Here is a 19,337-nt window from a genome sequence, read left to right as displayed (position 1 = left end):
TTTTCGTTTGACAGAAAGGATTGTTTTGTTTCTCACAGGAGGAGGAGAAAGAGAACTGCTGGAGATTAGCTTATGTGCGCAGAACATAGCAAAGGACACACAGGTGTTTCCCATGGAGTGGATGCAGCCTATCATGAGAAAGCCAGCATGATTGTATTAAGCCTTGTCCACAAGACCTGAGTGCAAGAGCAAATTGCCTTCAGTACAGAGAATTTGAAGACATCACCAAATTTTGAGGGGATAAAAAGAAACTACATTGGCTTTGCCAAAGGAAGTCAGATGAGTGGAGCTCTGGTAATGGGATTGCCAAGGAAACCAAACATCCCCAAGAATGAGCTATGAACATCTGCTGAGATGACACGGGCCTTTTTCTCTACCACTAGAGCAAAAAGAGTCAAATAAGGACTTCTGTTCCTCCTTACAGTCCTCTCCGTTGCCATATCCCAGTTAAAGAAGTAGGGGGGAGGGAGATGGAAGCCTCCATGAGGAAAGAAGCCCACATTTCTCTTTCCCCAAAGCCAGCTTCACACTAGTAGTATGCCACAAGGGAATGGAGGCAGATGCCTCCATGCTTGGAATTTGGACTGGATAAATGTGAATGAAATGACACATTTTTATGGCCTTAACTACATAGTAGGACTTCTTAAAACCTAATAGTGAGCCAAAAGGTCATGACCTTATACTCTGAATTTACATGGAAAGACAAGAAGAACTAGACTGTGGGAAAGAAAAATAGTGATGCTTCCTAATTATACTTCAGACTCATGCTTAATGAGACACATAAACATTCCTCCAGAGTGGCTTTATCTTGTTTTCTAGAAAGCTTCTGGAAGCTTTCAAGCAACTAGTTTTAAATTTTTGGCTAAGTCACATGTCATTTTAAATAAAATATATGAAAAAAAAAACCCAAGCCCCAAAACCAATACTTTCAAAACCAAATAAAGTTGATTTGGAGAGTCAGTGGTCTTCTGGCAGATATTGAAATGGCAGTATTTTTTCCTGTAATTAACCAGGATCACCAAATCTTCACTTACGTAGGATTAATCAATAGAAAAAAGCACTAAACTGAAACAAATTCTTAATATTAAATGGAATTGATATTATAGAATAAATAGAAATATTACAGAATAAGCTGGGTACTGTTGACTCATGCCTATAATCTTTGCTACTCAGGCAAGATTTGAGGTTTGAGGTTGGAAGCCAACCTGGGCAGACAAATCTGACACCCTTATGTCCAATTAATTAGCAAAAAGCCGGAACTGGATGTGTGACCCCAGTTGTGAGAATTCCAACTCTCTTTAGGGAGAGACAACTCAGAATCTGTACCTTAAGGCACCTGACCTGCCTTCCCCTCTCCAAAATGTTCCCCCCTCAGAGTGCTAGAGCCCCCAAGGACAATCCTCAGATAAGTGAGGATCACAGCCTCATGGATATCCCCACTGTTAGAGGGTAGCAAATGAGATAAACACATACTTCAGGAAGACTCTAGTTCAGTGCTGCCTCTCTGCCTCCAGCCCAACCATGTTGTTCTAAAAGCCTTCATTATAGTTTCTCTAGGAATGTCTTTAGGACTAAAGTGGGGAAATGCTGGTTAATACTTACCATTCTCTCAGGTCTCTCCCCACATTTATGGACATGATTACAAAGTAGTCACTGTTCAAATTCCCTTCCAGCCTGAACCTCTTGGCATTTGCAAGGGAAAAGGGAGGAACACAAAAGCCAAAAGGTCCCAAGGTCCCTGGGAGGAGAGTTTCCTCCATTTTCCTTTGACAGGGAAACCTGGGAATCCTGGGAAGTTTCCTAACCACTAAGAGGTCAACACAAGGGCTGGGGATATAGCCTAGTGGCAAGAGTGCCTGCCTCGGATACACGAGGCCCTAGGTTCGATTCCCCAGCACCACATATACAGAAAACGGCCAGAAGCGGTGCTGTGGCTCAAGTGGCAGAGTGCTAGCCTTGAGTGGGAAGAAGCCAGGGACAGTGCTCAGGCCCGGAGTCCAAGGCCCAGGACTGGCCAAAAAAGAGGTCAACACAAGGCATGGTGTCTAAACTTGAGGCAGAGGAATTGCAGCCACTGCTCTCAAACTCTGCATCTTCGTCTCCGTTGCTATATTCTAGAGTTGTGTCCTTCACCCTTGTCTCCATATTCCTTCACTCTCTGGATCTCTGAAAACAATGAGTTGACACAACTCTGACTGTACTGTAGAGCACTGACGCTGTGGTTCCCACACCCTGGTAAGATGCTTAGCTAGTGAACCTTAGCATGTGGGCCTTGTGTTATGGCCAGCCACATTCTTAGCACAGGTTGCCTCTGTCACCTAAGGAACATGCTGTGTACGGTGGCTGAATCCTGAGCCAGAGATCCAAGTCCACAGGGCACTGCTGTGAAGCTTCTAGCTTGTTCTTTTCAATGTCTAGGTTCTGCAGGATGCTTTGCCTACATCTGACAGTTACTACCAGGAGCAAATGTTTGACCAGGAATCTTGGTGACATTTGTAATACCTGCTCATAAAAGGTCGTCTTGGACCTTTCCAAGAAATTTCACTTTCTGAGGATTGCTCAGTTTCAGGACTTTACATCTGACTTCCTGTGTGGCAGGATAGGAGCATTAAGAGGGGGACATCCAGGATTTTAAAAGGCCATCCATAAAAAAACAAACAAAAAAAAAAACACCTCAATGATGGGTTTTTGTTCCAGTCACCCTTCCGGAGGGGATCTAGGGTACTGCCTTCTTGGGAGGAGGAGAGGGGAGCTCCATAGAACTCGAGGGAAAAAGCGCAGCAGTGAGCTGATGGGGGGCGGGGCAGAGTGTTAAGATTGCCATAAGTGGGTTGTACTTGAAAGCATAGGTCCCGGCCATCCCAGAGGACCATGCGGAGATAATCACAGACAGGCGAAGAAGGTTCATAAGGAGGTTTATTAGTGGGGCCATAGTTCCCATGGGAGAGGGAGCTACATGGCGTCTGCACCTTATCCAGGTGGCAACTTCTCTCTCTGGGAGTAAAGGGGAAGTAGGTAGGTAGTGAATAGGAGTGGCTCATTAGGTATGGGTGGATCTGGGGGCTAGTGGGAGGAGCTGAGGACCTGAGGCTAAGGAAATGCTAACAGTACTGAGGTGCCCTGTACAAGTATATGATCCTGAAATGCAGATGTCGCACGGAGAGCTCCAGCAGAGGGCAGCACTGAGCTTGCAGGGACAGTGAAGGCCCCTTTTACAGATACTTTGCCGGTAGTCTTTTTTTCTTTTTCTTTTAACATGTATATCTTTATTAATGTGAGTTTTTAAAAACAAGCATGCATAGCAATGGGAGAGGTGAGGTTGGGGGATGAGGAGAGGACAGATGAAGAAATTCTTTTCTACTGGTAGTAAAGTTCCAGGTTCATTCCATCGTGGATTTCATAATCCTCCAGAGAGACACGGTCCTTGAAAACCATGTACCAGTTTTAGGGACAATCTTGTTCCAACGGGTGCCAGTTTTGGCAGCAAGCAGCTTCTTAGGGTCCCCGACGGTGTCATTGGTGTTTCACTTAACACGGACTGTTTTCCCCAGGCAGTGGTTGCAAACAGCCTCAATCATCCTGGCTGGAGCTTGAATCTCCTTGAACCTTCTCCCAAGGAGACAACCTCCTCACTGGAAATGCTTAAACTCTCAAACTAAAGAAAATACAGGGAAACTGGAAGTGGAAGTTGCCTGATGGAAGCTTCCTCCCCCTTTGTGTCCAAGTAGTCTTCATTAAAGGCACTAGTGTCCTCACAAACCATGAATCTGCTGGTTTCTGTGACCTTGCACATCCTATCCACTCTACTGTACCCACCTCTGTTTAGAGGTCTTTCTTCCTGAGATGTTCAAAGCTAAGCAGTTAAAAGTCCCTATGAGCAACCACTGTTGTATTCCCAGAGTGAGAATGAATAATCCATCGAGGCACAGCTTAAGGTGGGAAGGGGTTTTGTTTACAAAGGGATTTTATTTACAACCTAAAACCCAGAACCAGAGCAGCCCTCCATCTCCAAATGCTAGGCTGGGGCTACCTTGTGCAGGGCTAGTTACCCAGAACCCAGACCTGACACCTGATCTGAACTCTGAACCTCCACTCCTTAATCTCCAGCCACCTCAGCCTTCAAACCTCCAAACCTCCAGAGAAGCAAGCTTCCTTCCTGTAGGCCTCTCCTCTCCTCAGGCTTTAAGCCTCAAACCTCCCCACAGGCCTTAGGTTTCTCAGCAGGCCTCAGGCTTTGGACTCCCCCTCAGGCCTCAGACTCCGGGCTCGGCCTCAGACTCCGGGCTCCTCCTCAGGCCTTAGGTCCCAACTCTCCCTTAGGCTCCAGACTCCTCCTAGGCCTCAGGCTCCAGACTCCTCCTAGGCCTCAGGCTCCAGACTCCTCTTCAGGCCTAGGGCTATAGACTCCCCCCTGGCCTCAGGATCTGCTGCTCAGCTCAGCTTCACTCACCTCCTCTCTCCAACGCCTGCTCTTCTTTCACCCCCACCCGCCACCATCTTGTGGCCAAGGCAGGCAGTGTATGATGTACCAAAAGGAGTAGAATGGTCTGGAGCCTTCAAACAAGAAGTCTTAGATTCCAGTCCTAGAATGGGCCTTAGAGGTCCTGGTGTTACTTGCTATTTTCTTACTGGTTTCTTAGAACACAAGTGCTTGTGGAACATACAAACTCCTTAGACACAGTATGAAGCTTTTCTTCTGGCTTAAAGACAATGAAGAACCCCATAGGCCCACAATAGCCTAGGAAGAGTCCTTTGAGGGATAACAAATTTTATGTATAGCAGTAGCCATGAGACCAGGAAACTACATAGGCCAGATGGAAGAAGATACAATGACTTTAGACAGACAGAATGTTTCTCATGGCCCTTCACTGTTAAAAAAAAAAAAAAGGACTGCATTGATGACCCACTTTCTTAGTGATACTGTCTATTTGTATGGATAGAAGCATGGCTATGCATGACTTGGAGGTTCTAGTCGAAGGAAGAGGCTATGTCCTTAAGATTGTAAGTATGTGTTTCAAGCCATCTTATTCCTGGGCCATAGAAAAGGCAACCACCAGAGCAATTCTTCCTTGTGTGTGCTAGATTTATATGGAAGCCTACAGTAATGCTGAGTTAGCTGGCAAGTAGTGATTACTAGAATGAGTAAATTCATAGGTTTTGGGTTAATGAGTTTTCTGGTTGCTAACTGGAGTAAATGGCAATATGTAACCTAATTTCTGAGAGGGACAATTGCAACAGGCATGAGCATCAGAGCCATGCCTTAGCCTTCAAAAGTGCAGTTTCCTTATACCTTCTTGTTGTTGGGACTAGAATCTGACTTGAACAAGAGTAATTTCTAGAGCTTGACAAGTAAAGCAGCCTCTCTTACTGAGAATTACACCATTGCTGGGCACTTGGGAAAAGCTGCTGGAGAAGGCTTCAAGGAGGATGCTGTCTCTGTCCGCTTGACTTCAACCTTCTTGTTTTTAGTAGCAAGCATCCCCTTGTCAGAGGGATAAACTCAGTTTGTTATGTCTAATTAATAGGTTAATCTGCTTGGTGTCCTAGATATTTACTTGCTATTTATGATTAATGGTGCATTTATTAAGATGCCTACAAGTGTCCTGTGTGCTGAATAGTAACCCCTGCCAATTGAAAGAGATAATGTGATCGCTTATTGCTACAAATGAGACAGCTGAACAATTAAGGTCCAGTCGGGAGAGTGGGGTCGGGCTAATTCGTTCAACAGAAGGAACATACTGTGGGTGATAGACTACCAAGCTTTTAAAAGCTAGAGGTCAACCAGGAAATACTGAAGAAACGGTTAAAAGCTCTTCAGTGTAGCAGCACCCCCATAGCTTCTTCAGAAGAGGTATCCCAGAAGTGGGCACGGGGAGATGATGGTCCATTCAGAATATACCTAGAGGATCCTGGGAGGGAATGTCAGAAGTACCATGGCCACTGTAGCAGACTCTGCTGAGGTGTGGCAAAGATGTGGTTCTGAATTCCTATTGGCCTCCAGTTCTCCGTGTGTCCCACGAGCCAAATCTAGCCTAGAAGCTGGAATGACAGCCTAGGAAATGGAGGTCCCTCCTAAGTTCCTCTGCCTTACATTTTGTAGCATGTAGCAGATTTTTATCTGGACTTTGTTCGAGGTACCACGGGACTATGACAGCACCTGAACCCTTAGAGAAGACTTAGAGAAGACTAAAACTTGTGTATTATGCAAAGGGAAGCATGCCCTTGCCTTCTCTCCTCTTGCTTCACTTGTGAAAATGGATTGCCCATGAACTCCTACAGTTTTTATCACAAGATGGTGTGATACTGTGGGTTGACATGGGTGTGAAACACCAGGAACCTGGTAGTCATGAAGAGCTATCGAAAAGAGGATCCCATAATAAGCAGCCACACAACGGATTTCTGAATTCTCACTGTTTCACAGTAGCAAGATGCTGAACTTGGCGGGCTTTAGCTGCCTATGGAGAAGCTGAGTAATTCAGCTTTGGGAGGCAGCGCCAAGAGCCCTTTCAACTACAGAAATGAGCATGGCTAAATGTTCTAGTGACAATGGCATATGTCTTTATTGAACATCCCCTAATTTTAGAGTTCACTTCAATAAACATTTTGTATGATCAGACACACATAGGCACTGTGGCCTTTCTGTTCCTGTAAGAACATCCTCCTTTGGTCTCACTGTGTGAATTCCTAGAGACCTACATAAGTATGTCCCCACATATTTTAGTTCTAGCTTCTCCATATGAGAGAACGTGCACCATCGGTCTGAGCTTTGCTTACTTAACATGGCTATGGGGTCCAGCGGGAGCTACACCAAGTGAGACTTGACCCCACATCCCTCCAGAGTTCACCACACAGAGACAGTCTCAAATAAAGATGGATTTATTGGGGAAGTAAAAAGTGAGCTGACTGGCCAGGGACGCAGCACAGACTCTGGAGCTAAAACTGCCACCATAAGGCCACTCAATCAGGGGTTTAAAAAGGAAAAAAACAACAACACATAGTCATGCCTGGCTATACACAGGTGGCCATTGGGGTTACAACCTGCCACATAGTGTCTGTTTGAACTAACCTATCATTGTGGTCCAAATTGGCACGTGTATCTGGTGTTTGGCAAACAAGTGTTTACAGGGTCCCCTCACAAAGGGAGCAGATGTGAGAATTGTTAAGCCACAGCTCTTGACCTTACTCATGGGGGTGGGGGATTAGGCTGCTCCTTCCTGGAAGGGCAAAGGTGGCTGGGCTGCTTTACTATTGCTAGCCCCTAACTTTCCCTCCTCCTTTTATGTCCTTGAATCAAATCTTTGATTCTTGGTCTTCTTGATGAAGGAGGTAGTATTTGGCCCTTAGTTTTATGGATCCAATTCTCTCCTTCTTGCTTTGTTATATTTTTACCAAATACTAAGCTTTTAATTCTTTTTTTTTTCACAGTTGAGTATTCACCACATCTTTATTACAAAACAATACAAAAATAAACACATGAATGTCAGACTTTTATGTTGAACCATTGCAAGCCAGGAACATGAAAACATCAATTTTAGCTTTCCTGAAGAATTTGCATTGCACTTTAAATGTTTTATTTGCTGGCATCTGGACACCAGGTGTCTGTGCCAGGACTGGTCCAGCTGCTCTTCTACCAGCTGAGGTGCTGGATTAGCATGGTGGTTTCGATGCTGGATTAACCACCCTCTGGCACTAGTGGCTTTCCCCCTTCCCATCATATTAATGTTGCACTTGCAAACTTCTCAGAAGAGGATTGAGGACCATGGTAAAACCAGGGACTAAGATCCCTAGAAGCTATCTTTAAAATTCATTTAAGAACCTTCATGTTTGCTCTCTGTAAATTTTACAAAGTGACACTTGCTGGTTATGAAGAAGAGGTGCACTGGATGTACAATCTTTTCTTTTTTTTTTTTTTTTTTTGGCCAGTCCTGGGCTTGGACTCAGGGCCTGAGCACTGTTCCTGGCTTCTTTTTGCTCAAGGCTAGCACTCTGCCACTTGAGCCACAGCGCCACTTCTGGCCATTTTCTGTATATATGGTGCTGGGGAATTGAACCCAGGGCTTCATGTATACGAGGCAAGCACTCTTGCCACTAGGCCATATCCCCAGCCCAATCTTTGCTTTTTTTGTGTGTACCAGTCCTGAACTCAAGGCCTGGGCGCTGTCACTGAGTTTCTTTTTGCTCAAGGCTAGTGCTCTACCACTTAAGCCACAGTGTCACTTTTGGCTTTGTTTGAGTAGTTTATTAGACTCTAAAATAGTGTCCTAGCCTTCTTTCCTGGGCTCTTTTCAAACTGCAATCATCAGATCTTAATCTCTTAATTAGCTTCTATTACAGGCATGAGCCACCAGGGGGCCTGGTTTGTTTCTGCTTTTTTGAGACAGGATCTCCCTATGTAGCCCAGGCTGGCCTTGAACTTCCAATCCTCCTACCACAAGCTCTGCACAACTGGGATTACAAGCATGCACTCAGCTCTGCACTCAGCTCTTAGAAAACACGTGGTAGGGTGCCAAGGCTTCTTTCCACACTACTATCTCCAATCCCTTCCTTTTGTTTCTTACTATGGAAAGGAATGAAGTAACTTTGTAACTTCTGAAAGCTATAGTAAAGCCAGGCAGCAAGGACAGATCAGGGTTTTTCTATCTATGATGAATGGGAAGCTGCAGGAGCATGCTGGACTGTATGTACCCTGGACTACCTTCTCTGGCTAGTTACTGCTGGCCCAGGAAAGAGGCCATGGGGTCATCTGGCCTCTGATGCTTCATCCTGTAGGCCTCCATTTTCTCCTCCGTGGGCTCCCAAGTTTCATATATGCTGTTGTATAGCCGCTTTCTCTCGTCAATCTGCATGATCTTCTTGACATGGAAGAGACAGGTCTCCTCGATGTTCAGTGCCTGTTTCAACTTCTCATCTTTCTTCTCATCACTGTCAGAACTGCTCTTCAGGTGCTTCTTCTTCCTTCTTCTTCTTCTTCTTCTTCTTCTTCTTCTTCTTCTTCTTCTTCTTCTTCTTCTTCTTCTTCTCTTCCTCTAGTTTTTCTTGGTGCATCTCCACAAGTGTCTGTGGTTTCTTCACCGACTCTTCTCCAATGTCATCACTTATCACACCCCTTGGAGTTAGCAGTCTCCTTCCCAGCCTTTTGGGTGCAGTAGTGAGGTGCCAGACTTTGATCACATGAACCCCATTTTAGAGCCAATCAGATTTGCACCTGTGTCCTAATCTTGCTTGCTTGAACACCTGATTGTTGTAACCTTGTTCTTTGCCTTTATAAGCCCTGTGTAATCGCAGCTCGGGGCTTCCTCCTAACCTCCGCTGTGTCGGTGGGTAGGACGAGGCCCGAGTTGGCAGCTCGTTAAATAAAGCCTTGCCTTGCTTTTGCATTTCGGAGTGTCTGAATCTCGGTGGTCTTCTTGGGGGTGGTCTTGCGACTTGGCACAACATTTGGGGGCTCGTCCGGGATAGCCCCAGAGACCCCCGAGACCCCAGACTCCGAAGGTAAGAAAATAGGGCCGTTCATTCTGTGAGTCTGTGTCTGTGTGATTTGTAGTTTTGTTTTCTGTTTAGGCCAGCCATTTGAATCTGAACCTGTAGGTAGTGAAGGATGAGCCGGAGTGGACATGCTCGTATGGGCAGTCCTGGGGGACTTGGGGAACACCTCAAGCCCTCCACAGGGGGCTCAGGCTTCCCACTACCACCCTGAACCTGAAGGACTGGACCGAGAGGCCCTTCTAATGGGTGTCCGTCTAGTCCACTCTATATTTGAGGTTGTCTGGTCCGCTCCTACACAGGAACGGGAGAGAGAGAGCCTCAAGACTGTGTAGTCTGTCCCCTCACAGGGGCAGGAGAGACACAGTGACACTGTGTGGTCTGCCCCCTCACAGGGGCAGGAGAAGCCCAGTGAGATTGTGTGGTCTGCCTCCTCACAGGGGCAGGAGAGACACAATCAAACCTGTAAGCCGCGGCTCCCTAAGTCTGTCTGTAAGTGTTGTCTGGTCTTTGTGCCTGTGATTATTTTTGTGTGTTTCTTTCTTGCACTGTGCCTGACTGACAAACGGATGATGGGGAACGTTCCTTCCACTCCCCTGGACTTGATCCTAGCTCACTGGAGGGAGGTTAAGGAGATAGCTCAGAACCAAGGTGTGGCCCTTAAGAAGGAAAAGTGGATCACCCTGTGCAAGTCAGAATGACCCACCTTTGAGGGAGCTAATTGAGGGAGCTTTGACATAGGTAAGATCAGGACTTTGTAACACCTAATCTACACCCCTTGTTCGGGCCATCCAGACAAGAGAGAAACCAAGAAGGAAGAGAAGAAATTGTACTCACCTGTCCTCCAGGGAGGAAGCACGGAGGAGGAAATGTTTCCTGCTCCATACTCCCCACCCCAGTTAACTCTACAAGAGGAGGACTCTGAGGAAAATGTTTCAGCTGTGCCCTCCGCTCCGGAGGGTCTTGCCCAGTCAACTCGCCGGCGCCGACAGCCCAGGACACGGACGCATCAGCCCCAAGTCCAAGTCCTGACCCGCAGCCGCCAACAGGGTAGACGTAGGGCCAGCCCAAGCCACCCACAGGTGGCAGGGAGTGACCTCACCATGCTGCACTGTCATCTCTGTGTTGTTTGTAAGTCTAACAGTCTCTTTTGTGTCAAACCTGCATAGCTCATTGGAAAGATGTACAGGCGATGGTTCACAATCAGAGTGTGAGTGTCCACAGAAAGAACTCTGGGGGGACCCCCACCCAGCCTTCTTAAGCAGAAAATTATTTGGTATGCTAAAAATGTTTTACTAAGGCTATCAAGCCTAAGGCTATCAAGCTCTAGAAAATGAGGCTGGAGAATGCTAAAATCATTTGTTAAAGGTTTTTGTCTTAAAATGTACGGCCGATGCTTATTCTGTGTGCTTTAAGATCTTTTGAAATTGTATGTGTGTGTGCATGTGTGAGTGTGAACATGTTCAAGACTGTTAGTATGATGTAAAATTGAGTGAGTTTAAGTTTAAATTCAAATGGTCATCAAGTTCGGGCATTACTAAATGCTTTAAAGGATTATTGCATTGCATTAAAGAGGAACTATAGTTAAAAATGTTTAATTAAAAAATCAGAGCTAAGTATCAGAAATTTGGATTTAAAAGGATATATATTAAACTAATGGCATAGAAGTAAACTCTCATTAACTATGTATGTAGGAAGAAATGGCAAAATGTAGGAAGAAATGGCAAAATGGGCCAATGTTTCTCACTAATATATTGGAAAGCTGAATGGATAAGTATTTCTAATTGTAATTCTTGCATTAAGGAAAAATTCGAAAGTCTTCATGCCATGCAGTAATACACTGAAGAAAAAAAAAAAGAGGCTCTTTTGAAACAAGCAGCCCGTAAGCAAAGGGCAGCACCTGGTTTCAGATTGCCTGTGAGCTTCAGTTTTTCCGATGCAGATAAAAGCTAAAGTGTTGTGTTAGTGTTAAAAAGGCTTTGGAAATCAAGAATACATTTCTAGATAAGAAATTTGGAAGTAAAATTGTCCTAAATAATTATTGCAAAGTGAGAAAAGGAGAATTATGGCTACCAAAATGTTTAATTGCCATTCCAGCTTCTTTGTAGGCTTTTTGTAACAGTTTCCAGCAGGCCCACAGAGAAGCACAGGTGATTCCTACAAGTTTGTTAAGATCTAATGCTGACCCTTAATAAGTTCCAGGTAAGAGAGCATGCTTAAAAACTACTTTTGTGTGTACCACCTTGTTGCTTATAATTGGAGTAAAGTGGCCCCTTATAAGACTCATTGATCTGAATCTGCGGTTCGAAGCCAGCCCGGGCAAAGAAAGGTCCCTGTGAGAGACTTGTCTCTAATCAGCCAGCAGAGTGCTGGGAACGGAGTGGTGTGGAGCTCAAAAGTGGTACGGTGCTAGTCTTGAGCTGGAGAGCTGAGGGACAGCACTCAGGCCCTGAGTCCAAGTCGAAAGTCACTCCTCCTGGGACAAAAGTGATGGAGCATCCAGAGGCAGTAAGCCACTGCTTGGATGGCAGAGATGGTGTCAGATCCTAGAGTCACTACTGTTGGCCTTTCAAAAGTTAAAGCTGGGAAGTCCTAGAAGAATAGTTCATAAGCATGCCTTTCCAATGCCCATGTCTGTCTACTGGGCAGGAACTTGCCAGTCATCTGTGATAGTGGTTAGTAAGGGGAAATTTGTCAAATGAGAGGATAGATTAAAATCTCAACCCCCCACATTTACTCAAAGCTCTGACTGGTAGTAAGAATTTTAAGCTGATACATCTGTTTAGGAAAGAAAGCTTGTAGACCTGAGATTGTGTCCTTTATCTGTTAAAGACCTGCAAAGGTAATGTAGGCATTTTTTTAGGTCATCAGAGATCAGTTCCCCAGCAGTTGTTTTTGGGAAGCTGAGGGCAGGCTTTGGTTACTACTTTGGGCCCTATTGGCCCATGCCTTATCTCTATATCATCCCCTAGACATGCAAGCCATTGAAATGGACAGAATGGAGCCATGATTGGCTCCCAAGGTACCAAAAAGAAAAAGGGGGAAATGAGGTGCCAGACTTTGATCACATGAACCCCATTTTAGAGCCAATCAGATTTGCACCTGTGTCCTAATCTTGCTTGCTTGAACACCTGATTGTTGTAACCTTGTTCTTTGCCTTTATAAGCCCTGTGTAATCGCAGCTCGGGGCTTCCTCCTAACCTCCGCTGTGTCGGTGGGTAGGACGAGGCCCGAGTTGGCAGCTCGTTAAATAAAGCCTTGCCTTGCTTTTGCATTTCGGAGTGTCTGAATCTCGGTGGTCTTCTTGGGGGTGGTCTTGCGACTTGGCACAACAGTAGGAATACTTGAAGAAACAGTGACAGCGTTTGTATCCCCATAGGCCTTCTTTCCAGTAAGATCCCCAGATGTGCGTGTGGTTGTGGATCTTCATGTCCTCTTCATACTTGGAGCAGGCCATGGCCCGCTCCTGCCCCTTGATGACAGCCCCGTGCTGACAGTACTCCATGTAGTCCTCCATCTGGGCTAAGAGCAGCTCAGCTGGCGGGGCATCCAGGTGCTTCTGGCTGCCATACTTTTCCAGGATGCTTTCTTTCTGCTCTTCTTTGAAGTCTTCTGTTTTGACTTTGAAGGACTTGTACAACAGCTTGAGTTTTGTGGGATCGGCCTGCAGATGCACCTCTGAGCCCTTGTCATAGGCCTCCCAGGCAAACAACTGTCTGAGCCATGAAATGGTATCTTCTGTGTATCTGACGAAATTATCTCCTGTGTAACTCACTTCATCTGGATTCTTCCCCGCGTTGGCATAAGAATTTTCTCTCATTGCTCTATTTTTGGATCATAGTAGGCAGAATTTGGATCTACATTTCTCAAGTATTTTGCAATATCTTCTTGAATCCTTAGATTCCGGACTGTAATTCGCCTTTTAGAATCAAAATTCTGCACTGGAATGTCAATATCATCTGCATATTTATCATCATCCTCATCCTCGCTGTTGTGATCTTTTTCTGTCTGAGAATTTGGTTCCTCTTCTCCCTACTGATGTTTTGGAGAATTAGCTTGTTCCAATAATTTTCCTGAGGCTAATTCTTCTTGTAGTTTCTGGGCTTTCAATGTTTGTTTTGCCAGGTCAACTCTTCCACAATTTTCATGTGTTCCTCTGGATTGTCGTTGTTCCAGCAATCTCTCTTCCCGTCGTAGTCAAATGTGAGCTGAGGCTGCACGTGCTTGTCTGGAGCTGTTAGTCCTGGTGAACTTGGTGCCAACTCGCCCAGGCCTCTCAAAGCAGTCTTTCTTCTTGTGTATCATGGCCATGCAGTTCTCACAGGCACCTCTGCGGTACTTGGTGGTTAGGGAATTCTTTTTTGCACCCCTCTTGTGCCATTCTCCAGATGAACTACACTGTTTCTGTTTCTCTGGTTGTGGCCTCTGATGCTTTAAGGTGGGTCTTTTTGATGGATCAGTGTACCAAGGTACTGACAAAATATACTGAGGGATGTGTGGATTGATATCTTTTCCTTCTTCATCAACTTCTGCAGGAACATTATCCAGTTTTCACTGTTCTTCTAGCTCCTTCTTCTTCCTCCAGTCCTCTTGAGTCATCTTTAGAGTGGATTTCTCCAGTTTCCTGTGCCTCTAAGTCCCTAAGTTTGGCCAGTGATACTTGTGAGGCCCACCTCCAGAAGGGCTCCAAGCAGGTGCTCCCACCTGTTTAAATCTCTCCAATTATCTAGGTTACTGGCACACCTGGAGGCAGTTATTTCCCTCCCTTCTGAGGTCACACCCTAATCCATCTGGACACACCCTAATACACCTGGACACACCTCCCACCCCAGGCATCTCCTGGGAGTGATTCTCTAGCCTGCCACTCACGCTTTGGATTTAGCAGCAGGCCAGTTTTTCTGTGGAATAAAGTTCTCTATCCACATGGAGTTCTCCATAATCAGTTGTCTACTTGAAAATCTCTTAGAATATCCAATTTTTTAATAGAGCTAGTCAACTCCAGAGGAGTGGGAAGGTTATCACAGAAAGAATGTCCCCCCAAAATCTTAGTTTCAGCAGATCCAAAGTAGCCTTCAAACATAGTCCTAATCCTGGCAGATCCCAAACTGACTGTCGCTGGAATCTGTTGGTTAACTTGCTTTCCAAGGCAGATTCAGAGTGAGGTGAAAGTGACCCATCTCTCTGGCTACTACAATAACCATGAGTGTCCAAATCATAACTTGTAAAAATAAAGGATACTAATCCTAGGGCAACTGGCACAAGCATGGGGCTATAGTGGACAAGCTGGTATAAGAGGTCCCAAGAATGTGAGGGTGGGTGATGGCTGGACTTGGAACAGAGCAGATGGAAGCATTGTAAAGGTGCTAGAGAAAAGTTCAGTGGCAAACCAGTGACATTCAGATGAACTCAAGTTTATACCAGTGGACACAAAGCTCACACTTGAAATTCTGGGCCTCAAGATCATTGAGGCTACAGGGTTTTAATGGGGCCGTGCAAAAAGTTACAAGAGCTGTGCTATCTAAGAGAGTATAGGGAGGTTGCACCATTGGGGGTGGGGGGGCAAGACTTTTGCAAAGTGGAGGGAAGAAGGAAAGAAGTTTCTAGTGAGAAACTATTTTTTTTCCTTGAAAGCTTTTAATTATAATTCAACCCTATTTTACTACTAAAATATACTTTAAAATTCTATGATTCTAAGCTGTTTTATATAAAATATTTTACAACATACATTCTTTATTGAAGATAAAAAATCAAGGAAATATTACAAAGAAAAGCAACAAGGACAAAAATGAGTTTTGGTACTTCAGGAGACATAATTAAATTTTGCTATAAGTTTACACAAATATACAGTAATATTTAAATAAAAACATGTTTTATACAAAAATACCCTAACACAGTAGAGTCTTACAATGCATTGGCAAACATCAATTTGATGCTTTAGAGTTATTTTAGTGTGTTAACAAATTTTCAATCAGGCAAGTTTAGATATGTCTTCATATAGAATTCCTTCAACTCTCCGTCCTTTTAAAGGCCCAGTTTCAATAGTGATGGTGGCTGAAAAGGTCTTCTCATTGATGGATTCCAGGGTGGCTTCATTGCCTCGGTAGCCCCCATTTAAAACTAAAATTCTTTTTCCTGGTGCCGGAATTACTGTCTCTAAATGAGTCTGGTCAAGTTTCAGCTTATCTCCAGAATCAATCATCTTTACAACAGCTGTAGACTTGTCAATTACTTCCTTGACAATACCCTTTTTCTTATGATATTTATCCCCAACATTTTTGGTTATAATCTTTACAATAATTTCGGGCTGCAGCCAGTGGTCAGTACGGGACGTTCTTTTCTTTTCCTCTTCAATCTCCATGATTTCATCCAGTGCAGATTTCTTTTTCTTTTTAGCCTGAGCTGAGCTCGCAGAGGAGTCTTTTCGCTTAACCGAGGCTACACTCCCCAGGGCTTTCAGGGCACTGGGCCCCAAGAAACTTGATTTGGGAGATGTTCCTGCTGAACCACATGCTCCTTTATTCAGATTAAATGTAACTTTCTCTTCATCCTTTTCTCTGCTTAATTCCGTGAAAACAGGGGCCTCCTGCTCTTTCCCTTCCAGACCTCGTCTCACTTGCTCTTCAATAAACTTGGCCATTTTTTCCTCGTCGTCGAGGTCCGCCTTCTTCTTCCTCTGGCGCTCCAGCTGCTGCCGAATAGTCTCCGGGGCCCTGTCTATGTACTGGATGTACCAGCCCTTGGGCGTCTCGTCCACTTTGCACAGGCCTTCCCTGCCCAGCCACTTGGTAAAGTCGGTCAGCGTTTCCCACCGAGTGGCGTTCATGTGGATGTGCTCGCGGTGGCTGATGTACTCGTTGTAGACCATGTTGTTGTGCACTCTCTTCGTACCAAAGCGTCTCCTGAGAAGTTCCAGAAAGTCGTTTCTGAACTCCTCTGAGAAATAATCCATAAACCGCTGAGGGTTCTCTGAAGCCAGCAACAGCTGTCTCTGATGAGACTCGGACGTACAATGGCACTTGAAGCCATTCTCGTCCCGACACTGCTTCTGGCACATCTGGCAGTACCAGCGCAACTTCTGAAGCCCCTTGGATTTGATTCTGTTGGCGATGGCCTTGGGAGTAAGAAAATCCGACTTCCCCATCGCGACCACCGCTGCGACCACCACTGCGACAGCCGCAGGTACTCACCACCTTCGGGAGCGCCTAGCTCTGCGGACTGGAAGCCAGAAGCCGGAAGCGCGACTGGCAGGGCGGGAGTGGGCCGGACAAATATGACAGCCTTTCCCTGGACCCACCTTTTTCCAGCTGAGTTCTAAACCTCGCGAGACTTTCCCGGTCAGGGAGCGTGCAGGGCGATTCCATACACGCGCACTAAGCAGGTCCCTCTGCTCGACCTTCAGCAAGGAAGTAACCACCCTCCTCCCTGGCTCCAGGGTCACTGCGCTGTCTGCTGTGGCCTTGCACTCGCAGTGGTATGGAAATTTGTGAGAGGATTGCAAGGGGTGGCAGAGCTGGTGTTGTGCCAAGTTGCAAGACCACCCCCAAGAAGACCACCGAGATACAGACACTCCGAAATGCAAAAGCAAGGCAAGGCTTTATTTAACGAGCTGCCAACTCGGGCCTCGTCCTACCCACCGACACAGCGGAGGTTAGGAGGAAGCCCCGAGCTGTGATTACACAGGGCTTATAAAGGCAAAGAACAAGGTTACAACAATCAGCTGTGCAAGCAAGATTAGAACACAGGTACAAATCTGATTGGCTCAGGGTTCGATTCTAAAATGGGGTTCACGTGGTGGGGCCTGACTTCAAAGTCTGGCACCTCATTTCCCCCTTTTTCTTTTTGGTACCTTGGGAGCCAATCATGGCTCCATTCTGTCCATTTCAATGGCTTGCATGTCTAGGGGATGATATAGAGGTAAGGCATGGGCCAGTAGGGCCCAATGTAGTAAACAAATGGCCTGTCACCATTTCTTACAAGAATATTCTCTGTGCCTCTTGCATGTCTCTAGTTTATCCTGCCTCATCTTCCCAAAAACAACTCTGGTCCCTTGATTTTAAAGGGGGGCTGATGGGTGAAGATCATCCATCTTCTGTAACTTCTTCAGGCTGACTCAGGGGCGTAGACCTTACCTAGCCAGGAACCTATAACCTTAGTCTCAGTCTAACTTTCTTTTCTTGAGGCGAAGGCAAAGCAGCTGAGTTGGGTGCTTGGAGACCTCCCATATTCCATCACGGTAGTTGTCATCCAGGGCAAAGGGGTCAGCTGGCCTGGCGTGGAAGCAATGAACCCAAGTGGCGATGCCGTCTAGGGTCCCTTCCACCGTGGTTAATCTGTTGATTGAGGGCATTGGCAAGCTGACAGGCCTTTAACAGATCTCAATAAGGACAACACAATCTCAGGTCTACAAGCTTTCTTTCCTAAACAGATGTATCAACTTAAAATCTTACTGCCAGTCAGGGCTTTGAGTAACTGTGGGGGGTGAGATTTTAATCTATCCTCTCATTTGACAAACTTACCCTTACTAACCACTATCACAGATGACTGGCAAATTCCTGCCCAGTAGACAGACATGGGCATTGGAAAGGCATGCTTATGAACTATTCTTCTAGGACTTCCCGGCTTTAACTTTTGAAAGGCCAACAGTAGTGACTCTAGGATCTGACACCATCTCTGCCATCCAAGCAGTGGCTTACTGCCTCTGGATGCTCCATCTCTTTTGTCCCAGGAGGAGTGACTTTCCACTGGACTTGGACTCAGGGCCTGAGTGCTGTCCCTCAGCTCTCCAGCTCAAGACTAGCACCGTACCACTTTTGAGCTCCACACCACTCCGTTCCCAGCACTCTGCTGGCTGATTAGAGACAAGTCTCTCACAGGGACCTTTCTTTGCCCGGGCTGGCTTCGAACCGCAGATTCAGATCAATGAGTCTTATAAGGGGCCACTTTACTCCAATTATAAGCAACAAGGTGATCCACACAGAAGTAGTTTTTAAGCATGCTCTCTTACCTGGAACTTAAGGGTCAGTATTAGATCTTGACAAACTTGTAGGAATCACCTGTGCTTTTCTGTGGGCCTGCTGGAAACTGTTACAAAAAAACCTACAAAGAAGCTGGAATGGCAATTAAACATTTTGGTAGCCATAATTCTCCTTTTCTCACTTTGCAATAATTATTTAGGACAATTTTACTTCCAAATTTCTTATCTAGAAATGTATTCTTGATTTCCAAAGCCTTTTTAACACTAACACAACACTTTAGCTTTTATCTGCATCAGAAAAACTGAAGCTCACAGGCAATCTGAAACCAGGTGCCGCCCTTTGCTTACGGGCTGCTTGTTTCAAAAGAGCCTTTTTTTTTTTTCTTCAGTCCCAGTTACTGCATGGCATGAAGACCTTTGAATTTAAACTTAGTTTTGCATCATACTGCAGTCTTGAACATGTTCACACTCACACATGCACACACATTTTCAAAAGATCTTAAAGCACGCTGAATAAGCATCGGCCGTACATTTTAAGACAAAAACCTTTAACAAATGATTTTAGCATTCTCCAGCCTCATTTTCCAGGGCTTGATAGTTTTAGTAAAACATTTTTAGTCTTAGTAAAACATTTTAGCGCACCAAACAATTTTCTGCTTAAAAAGGCTGGGTGGGGGTCCACCTAGAGTTCTTTCTGTGGACACTCACACTCTGATTGTGAACCATCGCTGTACATCTTTCCAATGAGCTATGCAGGTTTGACACAAAAGAGACTGTTATACTTACAAACAACACAGAGATGACAGCGCAGCATGGTGAGGTCACTCCCTGCCACCTGTGGGTGGCTTGGGCTGGCCCTACATCCACCCCATCGGCGGCT

At 45.5% G+C, this 19,337-nt stretch overlaps 1 protein-coding gene and 2 pseudogenes across 1 annotated transcript; all 3 read right to left on the bottom strand.

Annotated features, from left to right (window-relative positions):
• Positions 1 to 3,249: 3,249 nt before the first annotated feature.
• Positions 3,250 to 3,578, bottom strand: LOC125356866 (annotated as a pseudogene).
• Positions 3,579 to 8,394: 4,816 nt separating this feature from the next.
• Positions 8,395 to 14,082, bottom strand: LOC125356863 (annotated as a pseudogene).
• Positions 14,083 to 15,381: 1,299 nt separating this feature from the next.
• Positions 15,382 to 16,648, bottom strand: LOC125356864 (DNA/RNA-binding protein KIN17-like). The gene has a single exon (XM_048353565.1). It carries the CDS (start codon positions 16,622 to 16,624, stop codon positions 15,452 to 15,454), a length of 1,173 nt encoding a protein of 390 aa, XP_048209522.1. The 5' UTR covers positions 16,625 to 16,648; the 3' UTR covers positions 15,382 to 15,451.
• Between the last annotated feature and the right edge of the window lie 2,689 nt (positions 16,649 to 19,337).

Source organism: Perognathus longimembris, chromosome 8 (assembly GCF_023159225.1).
Source record: "Perognathus longimembris pacificus isolate PPM17 chromosome 8, ASM2315922v1, whole genome shotgun sequence".
NCBI lineage: Eukaryota > Metazoa > Chordata > Mammalia > Rodentia > Heteromyidae > Perognathus > Perognathus longimembris.
Note: the sequence above shows the minus strand (reverse complement) of the source record. Positions and strands in the feature narration are given on the sequence as shown.

Bases quoted from the DNA above. Each gene is read 5' to 3' on its own strand.
- LOC125356864 (XM_048353565.1), bottom strand. From the start codon at position 16,624: ATGGGGAAGTCGGATTTTCTTACTCCCAAGGCCATCGCCAACAGAATC.